General features: G+C 38.4%; 1 protein-coding gene across 1 annotated transcript in view; it reads left to right on the forward strand.

Moving 5' to 3' along the window:
* TXNDC16 (thioredoxin domain containing 16) overlaps positions 1–5,139 on the forward strand; it is a 126,824-nt gene extending 121,685 nt beyond the window's left edge. The window contains 2 exon segments of the mRNA XM_050798081.1: positions 1,374–1,429; positions 5,034–5,139. Coding sequence (XP_050654038.1) covers positions 1,374–1,429; positions 5,034–5,139 — 162 coding nt within the window.
* The last annotated feature ends 3,963 nt before the right edge of the window (positions 5,140–9,102 follow it).

The following is a 9,102-nucleotide window of genomic DNA, read 5'->3' on the forward strand; positions in this document are numbered from 1 at the left end:
TGCATCTAAATCACTTCTCCAAAGTTACCAGGAGAGGACTCTAAGGTCACACCCGCCCCAGATGGTCTTGACAAATGTGAACACTGAGTAAGTCGCTGTTTAAACATTATAAGAAGGTAGGGTTATTCCTGTTTCTAAAGATACTTAAAGTCTGAGGGAAAAAGCTATTGGAGAACAGTTTTCTTAAAAACAGTCTAACAAAAGTAGCATTCAAAGAACCTCTCATGTCGGTAGACAGAATTGAGAAACCTGCATATCCAGAAACATCAGGGAGACATAACCAGTATAGCACATTGGTGAGAGAATGGGCTTTAGATTTGTGATGAAGAATCTTTGGACCTGACTCTTCCAATTATTAGCTGTGTGACATTGTAAAGTTACTTAAAATCTTACATCTTAGTTTCCCCAGTGGTGAAAATGCTGCTTACCACATGGTATTGAAGGTTAAATGGGAGTATGCATAGTAAGCATTGGATATATCTCATCTTAAAGATTGGTTCATTTACTAGAAATTTTGTCCTATTAATAAAATAAAGTAATACATTCTCATAATAAAATTTAAACAATATAGAAATAAACAAACAAAAACAAAATACCTGGTCCCACTTCCCTCCAACTCCAATTATGGAGACAAGTGGTAACTACCATTAACAATTTGGCTTCCATATGACCTGAATATTTCACTTCTTGTTTTTAGGATTCAAAGATACTTAGGTTAGTCAATTGTCCCTCAGTCTTTTCAACTAGGATCAAGTAAAGATACCATTAGAATACATTTTAAAACTTATTTTCATATCTAGCATTAACATTTTTTCTTTCACTTTGTGGTATTAAATATTTCGTCCATATTCAGTGCTCACGCTGAAATCAGAAGGGGGAGGTTGTAGAAAAATCTGTCCCATTTGATCGTTAATGTAGTCAATAGTTCCTTTTTTGACTGCAGTTTTGTTCTTCAAATCTGAACTTAAAATTAACATAATTGTACCTAGATTGTTTTTTGTTTGGCTGAACAACTCCCCTTGGTGTCCTGGAGTGCAGTACTTGAGAATACCATTCTGTACTAACAATCCACCAGATTTCCTGCTAAGGGATAACCCCTGTCCAATGTGTCTAAATACCACTTGTGGCTACTAGTGTCTGCATGCATATGACTGCAGGTGTGAAAATTGTGTCAGTTCAGAATCCTTTAACTGCATGTAACAGATAATCTAACAATAACTTATCGGGTTTTATTTTACTTAACTGAAATATTTTACTTTATTTACATAAGAAGTCACCAGATATAGCAGCTTCATGGTGGTAACAATGTCCTAGGTTCTGTCTCTTTGCTTCGCTATCCATAATGTAATGGCTTGTTTCTTCTCTTCTGCAAGATGCTTGTTGAAGCTCAAGCATCTAACATGAATTTAAGGCAGGAAGAAAGAGAGAGGTGAGTGCCTGATACCTCCATTTTATAAGACGAACAAAAGCTGAATCAAAAGTCGCCTGGGAGATTCTGCTTGTGTATCACACTTGGGCCAGAGCTGGGCCATATAGCCACTCCCACCTGCAAAAGAGCTGGGAAGTAAGTCCTATATTTGGTTTTCCAACCTCTATACTGGAAAACAGCAATGGAAAATGCTGTAACAAATCCACAGCCTCTGACACAAGTGGGAAAATGGAAGATAAGGGGATGGGTCATGACTATGCTGCCGTGTTCTTGATGCTGGTTTGAAGATACGCCCCAGGAATAGCATAGCAGTAAGGATGACCTAGAGGTTCTGCATTGAGAAGCCCCATGCCAAAAGGAGGCCTGGGTCCCCAAATGTTACAGTTGTTAGTCACCAGCAACTTTGGTTCACCCATAGCCACTTGCCCAGAGTACAAATGTGCCCTGAATCTGGGTTGAAGCAGTTCCAGCATCTGCCATCTCTTGACTCGGGATTGCTGTTGCTCTTCTCTATAGCTCAGTGCTGGGTCCATTTAACAATTCTAGTACCTTTCTATCCTCAAGGTTTATTTTAGGGAGCCCCTTGTCCTTCCCTGCCCCTGAGCATTGTTCGGGGACACTCTGGCCCACTGAGAAGTTGTCCCAAAGCCCAGGGATCCTTGTCCAAATCACTTCACCCCTTCTTAGAATTGTGAATACCCAAGGGTATTAGAAAAGGGTATATAACCTTTGCTATAAGCAGAGAATCTTGGCTTACATTTGCTTAACATATAAAAACAATTCAAATGACTCTTCAAAGAACAAGGACAATCACCCAAAGTGACTCCCTTTATTGCCTACTTGGTTACCAGAGAAGTTGAGTTCAACTTTTCCCACTTAAAGGAAAAAAAATCTGGCTACACAAAAAATTAGAAAATGTGCAGTTATTGCAGTATTGGCAAGTGGCATAACTGATTCTCTGAGATTTCATGCCACACATCTTTAGATCACATCATTCATTCACTTACATTCATTCCTTCAACCAACCAACATCTGTGATGCCTATTAAGTGCCAGCCCCTGAGCTAAGTGCTGTGAACATAAAGTCAGATAAGGAATGGACCATTACCCGCAGGACCTTAGCATCTAGTGTGTGGGAGAGACATGGAAATCACTTTTGCCTGTTGTTATAAGTGCTAAGGCAAAGGGTGGCCCGGGATTGTGGGGAATCCTGGAGGAGGAGCAGCTAAATTAGTCTGGGGCCAGGAAACCTTCCTGGGGAGAGGATGCTTAAGCTGAATTTTGGAGTGTGAGTAGAATTTACTGAAGGAATTTCCAGGGAGAGGAAAGAGCCTGGGTGACGACATGCAGACCTCGAACAGCCTGGCGCATGGGGAAACAAGAGCACTAGTTCCATTCGGAGTGAAGAGTGTTCGAAGAAAAGACATCCAGGAGGCCAGAGAGGAACAGGAGCCAGATACAGCAAAGTGTTGTTGAACTAGTGAGCTTGAACTCTGGACTGTAGGTTATGAATTCAGGTTACAAGCCTATTCAGTTGTTCCTCACCCATTCCCACGAGTAAAAAAGTAAACTTCAAGTGTTTCTATTTTGATGAAAGAGGAAAATTAAACATCTATGATAGATTACCTTAAACGCATGGTCTCCCTAAAATGGTAATTACAATCATTTTAGAGTAAGAATCCCTTTCTACCAGCCCCTTTGCTTACATTAACGTAAGTAGGTTAAGCCCTCTGAGGGATTAAAAATTGTAGGTGAATGTTTTACCCTGGAAATTACAATGAATCACATACTCTCTAGGGCCAAAGTCATTTCCTGAAATAATTTTTCCAGACTATTAGAGTACAATTTATTCCCCTGCAATATAAATTGCACAAAATGGGAACCGAGTTAGTAAACCTCCCTTAGCATCTCAATTACTATGGTTCCAGGAAACAACTTGGGTATGGGAAGGAGGCAGACCAATACCAATATGTGCACATCCATTTCTTTTCTTTAGTTTGGCTTCAAAGTCTTCCAGTGTTTCTCTGCTTTCCTAGAAGACTGGGACTTTGAGAAGCAGATTCCCACAGTAAAGTCTTAACGTAATTCAAGAAGTCAGAAAGAGTGAAATTATTTCGATGTTTGTTATTCTAAAGTCTTGTGAAAACATTTTGTCTTTCAGTTTCAAAGCTCCTTTATGTGTTTTAAAAATCGTGTTCTGGTACACTCTGAGAGTTTATACTATGAGCATTTCAGAAGAGAGTCAGTATTGATATGTTTATATCACATCCTGTGTGTGATGGTTGCTGCAGAAATGATTGATAAGTTTATTTTACTCTAAACTTTACAAAAATATTGATTCATACTACCTTGTATTATATTCAGTTTTCCCATTTATAAAGCTCTTTCCTATACATTGTTTAGCTTTCACAATATCACTATAAAATAGACTCAGTATTTTACAAGCTAGGAACAAAACCAAGAGGTTACGGCACATAGGGCTGGGCACGGTGGCTCACACCTGTAATCCCAGCACTTTTGGGGGTCAAGGCAGAGGATTACTTGAGGTCAGGAGTTCAAGACCAGCCTGGCCAACATGGCGAAACCCTGTCTCTACTAAAAATACCAAAATTAGCTAGACATGATGGCTTGGGCCTGTAATCCCAGCTACTCAGGAGGCTGAGGCAGGAGAATCGCTTGAACCTAGGAGGTGGAGGTTGTAGTGAGCCGAGATCACGCCACTGTACTCTAGCCTGGGTGACAGAGCAGGATTCTATCTCTAAATAAATAAATAAAGAATAAAAAAGAAGTTACAGCACATAGGTCCCAAACGAGAGTCTTCATTTGCATCATCTAACAGAGTTTTTCATAAAACAGACCCTTGTATTTTTTTGTGTGCTTCACTCTCCTGCCCTCCGCTACCTGCTCCAAGATTCTGCTTTAACAGTTAAATAGCTGCCCAGATGATGCTGATAGTGAACCTGCTTGGGAACCCCTGGTTAAAAGGATCTTTCTTTCTTTTCTTTCGAGACAGAGTCTCACTCTGTCTCCTAGGCTGGAGTGCAATGACATGATCTTGGCTCACTGCAACCTTCCCCTCCCAGGTTCAAGCAATTCTTCTGCCTCAGCCTCCTGAGTAGCTGGGATTACAGGTGCCCACCACCACTCCCGGCTAGTTTTTTTATTTTTAGTAGAGTCAAGGTTTCACCATGTTGGTCAGGCTGGTCTCAAACTCCTGACCTTGTGATCTGCCTGCCTTGGCCCCTCAAAGTGCTGGGATTACAGGGGTGAGCCAACATGCCCAGCCAGTTAGGGGGATATTTCTAAAGCTCTTAAGGAGTAGAATCAGAACTTGAATGAGGTATGCAGACTGCAAGTCAAGGGTGTTTCCCATAGACCACAAGTTAGGTAGGCGCAGTTGATGGCAGTCGAGGGGCAGGGGTAGAGGGGTGGATGTTGATGGATGTGAATTAAAATCTTATAGCAATTTTCCTTTAAAAACAACTTTTTTAAAAGTGAAGATGGAGTGATAGTCAAGATCAGAAATTTTCAGATTGATAACATTTTATGGGATAATGTTGTTAGTATGGATATTCATGATGTGAGTGTCATCTTTTTGTTTCTAGGCATGAAAAGCAGGAAATGCAGGAGAACAAGACAGAGGAAATGGTAGATTCATCCTTTGTGTCTTTCAAGGAGACATGGCGAACAAAAGTCCATGATAAGCTGTAAATTTGAAGACAAATCATGAAAAAATAATTACCACGTAACTGTAGTAAATTCCCAGGTGCGTGGGGAAGAGACACTTCCATGTTTTAGAAGACGAGTTACACTCGAGTCCCAAGAAGGAAGATCTGAGTGGTAGATGTTTCCATTTTTATATTACTAATGATGAAACTAAGGCTCAGAGAAGTAAAGGAGCTTGCCTAAGATGCTCTGAAAATATATGGGAGAAACCATCAATCTCATGATTATAATAAATGATAATAAATAATAGAATAAAGAAGAGCCCATAAGAGAGAGGAAAATAAACTTCAGGGCACTGTGAAAGAAGGCCTGGCAAATGCAACCTACAATCCATTTTGTGATATTGATGAACTGTAATGTTGATTTACCCTGTTTTTTTCACCAAAGGAAGCCATTGAGCTACGGTTATAAGATTTCTTCTTGGACATTTGAAACTGAGACTTTCCAAATTCTTATTTTTCAGAAGTTGATGAATTTCAGCCCTAGGCAGGATTTTCATAAAACAAATTTAGGGGAGAATACATTTTAGATAATTTCTTTGTGCTGCCATTTATCACCTGTTGGTTGAAGATCTGTGTTTTAGGTGATGCTGTTGTAAGTAGTACTGCAAACACTTTCTGCTTTTAAGTGTGTACAGCTCTCAGAATCTGAATTACATGGTATAGTGCTTTTGTAAAGTGTATGTTTTCAATGGTATAAAGTTTATTTCGATGTTTTAAATCATCGATCTCCTGTGCATAGATTTTGTTGTTTTTTGCTTTTTCTACATTGTTACAAATATATCCCAGTCACTAGGCCATAGTTGTCTAGGTTTTCGTCAAGGTGTTTCTTTTCTCCATGTCTTTTCCCAGAGACTTTCCAAGCTCTAGGATTCAAGGCAGACCTCTCATACCTCTTAGATCTTACTTAAATCTGATTTGGGCTTCAGGGAAAACATTAAAGACACAACCAGTACCTGAAACTTTTAGCCTCAGTGTTCTCATTTATCCTTGGTCACTTCCCCTAGCCTATGAAGGGAATTTCCGATTGAGTTCTGCATCTCTGATTTTTAAAATTTTGATCATAATTCATTTTTCCTGAGAAAGCATTTTTGTATTTTAGGAGTGTAAACCCAAGAATTCACAATGGTATTTTTTCTTATAGGAATGCATGAGATGGTTTGCCTTTCTAAAAATAAATGTAAAACCTATAAACTATGTGATTATACTTTCCCAAGTTTCTAGGAATCAACCCAAGTGAAATTATTATAAACATATAAGAAATCATGTCTACCACTGAAAATATAAAATTTAACAGAACCTGTAATCAGCAATTTCTTCGTTTTCCTTGTCTTACTGTTCCTTCTTAGAACTGTTGACAGACACGCATTGTAAAAAGAATGAGAGTTCAGTATTTGTGGGAAAGAATTTCCGAGTTATTTCTAGTAATTCCCTTGCTCCCTTCATTAGCCAGTATGGGATTTTTTTTTTAATGTGTAGAAGACTTTATTTTGTTAACACTTGCTCTAATCCAACTTAATAAAGTGGAAGTTTTCTCTGTCCGCTGATGCTATGGGAAATCTGAGAATTCAGGCTCTGTCCATTGCTGTTGGTCCATTCCCCTGAAAATGATCTTTAGTTTTTGGTCTACTAGAGAAAAATAATGATTTTTATGGCTCAAAAGTGTCTTTTTAAAATAGAGATTTTTTGGATGATATCTTTCAACTCACCTTTTATGTTTTCTGAATAAATAATCCTGTGGATAAATGCCCTTTTATACAGATGTGTGACAAGTAGTTGAATAGACAAAACTTCTAGTTGAAGAAATAATTCTATACTTTTTTAAAATTAAGAATTACTATTTATTTATTTATTTATTTATTTATTTATTTATTTATTTATTTTTGAGACAGAGTCTGGCTCTGTGCCCAGGCTGAAGTGCAATGGCACGATCTCAGCTCACTGCAACCTCGACCTCTGAGGTTTCAGTGATTCTCCTGCCTCAGCCTCCTGAGGAGCTGGGACTACAGACATGCACCACCACACCCAGCTAATTTTTTTTTTTTTTTTTTGTATTTTTAGTAGAGATGGGGTTTCATCATTTTGGCCAGGATGGTTTCGATCTCTTGAACTTGTGATCCACCAGCCTCAGCCTCCCAAAGTGCTGGGATTATAGGCATGAGCTACTACACCTGGCCCAAGAATTACTTTTTAAGTCAAAATCCACAGATTCTTGTTTTATATTTTTGGATTTTCAAATCTTGATATCCTTTCAAGAAAGGCATAGTCTTTATAAATAATATTCAAAAAAGTATTAACATAAATACTATGTATGTTCATGTAATTTCAGAGCTTCACTATGTATACCCATATATGTATATGTGTATATATGTGTGCCTGTGTGTGCGTATGTTTCTGGTACAAATTGATTTAATAAACTATTTGAAGAAAAAACTATCCCTGATTACCTAACTCATATTTTATCATATGAAATTTAGCACATGGTATAGTTTGTTTTATTCCGTGTTTCCGAATTGTTTTAGTTGTCATTAGTACTCTCTGATAGTTACCAAAAAAATAGTTGTAAATATTTGTAACATCGATCTTGTTTCACCTTTGGTTTAATAGTCTAAAATTCTTTGATCCTGAATACAAAGAGAAGTCCCAGAACATTTAGGAAGATTGATGGAAGGGTAATTGGAACCCAGGACTACATTCTGTCTACACATCCACCTAGTAAGATAGAGGCTGACTGCTGAAACTGCAGGTAGAGGTGACTGTGTTAGAGGACCTGTGCTTGCTTATGCAGAGCTCCACTCCACAAATATCCTATATCTAAGAAAGGATTTTTTTACTTGGGGTCCGTAATACACATAGGTAAAGTGGAGTGTACATGAACGTGTATGCATTCTTCTGGGGGTTAGACCCATTTTTCTTTTTTTGGCGATGGGGGCGGGGGGGGGATTGGAGGGGGTGGCGTCTTGCTCTGTCACCCAGGCTGGAGTGCAATGGCATAATCTTGGCTCAATGGAACATCTGCCTCCCAGATTCAAGTGATTCTCCTTCCCAGACTCACCAGCAGCTGGTATTACAGGCGCACAACACCCCACCCCACTAATTTTTTGTATTTTTAGTAGAGATGGGGTTTCACCATGTTGGCCAGGCTGGTCTTGAACTCCTGACCTCAAGTGATCTGCCCGCCTTGGCCTCCCAAGTGCCTAGGCCCTAGACCCATAGCTTTCTTTAGGTTGTCAAAGAGTTTCATGACTGTGAAAAAGGCAAAAAAACTATTAAAGCTTACAAGATGACTGTATACAATGAACTATTTATTTCAGTTTTTCTAAATATCGCTTAATAGCCTGAAACATAAATTTATCATGATTCTCTTCTCTGCCTCTTAAAACCCAGATGCCAGTCAACAAATTAAAGAAACTTTATTGACATGAATGGTACAGGCATATGACTAAAGCAGGGAAAGTACAATACGGTTTCATTTTATGAGAGTGACGTGTTCCTGAAGACTTGGCAATATTCAAAACTTGCATATTTCATGTTTAATTGCTCCCATAGAACTGACAAAGATGTTTACTAGCAAAACTGGCCAAGACATATGCCAATAGCATAAACACAGTTGTTAATTCACTCATCCATCCTCCAACTTAAAATCATAATTCTTCAAGATAAAAAATTATATTTACATCATTTCTAATTTTGTGCTGAAAGTGAAACTTTACTGATATTTTTAGTTCAGCCTTTTCAAGTGAATTAAAGTTTTCCACAGAACACTGAGTCAAAATGAAAATTAAACACACACATACACACACTACTGGGTATATATCCAAAGGAGATGAAATCACTATGGTGAAGAGATATCTGTACTCCCATATTTATTTTAGCTCTATTCACAATATGCAAGATACAGAATCAATCTAAATGCCCAGCAATGAATAAGTGGAGAAAGAAAATACGG

Source organism: Macaca thibetana, chromosome 7 (assembly GCF_024542745.1).
Source record: "Macaca thibetana thibetana isolate TM-01 chromosome 7, ASM2454274v1, whole genome shotgun sequence".
NCBI classification, from domain to species: domain Eukaryota; kingdom Metazoa; phylum Chordata; class Mammalia; order Primates; family Cercopithecidae; genus Macaca; species Macaca thibetana.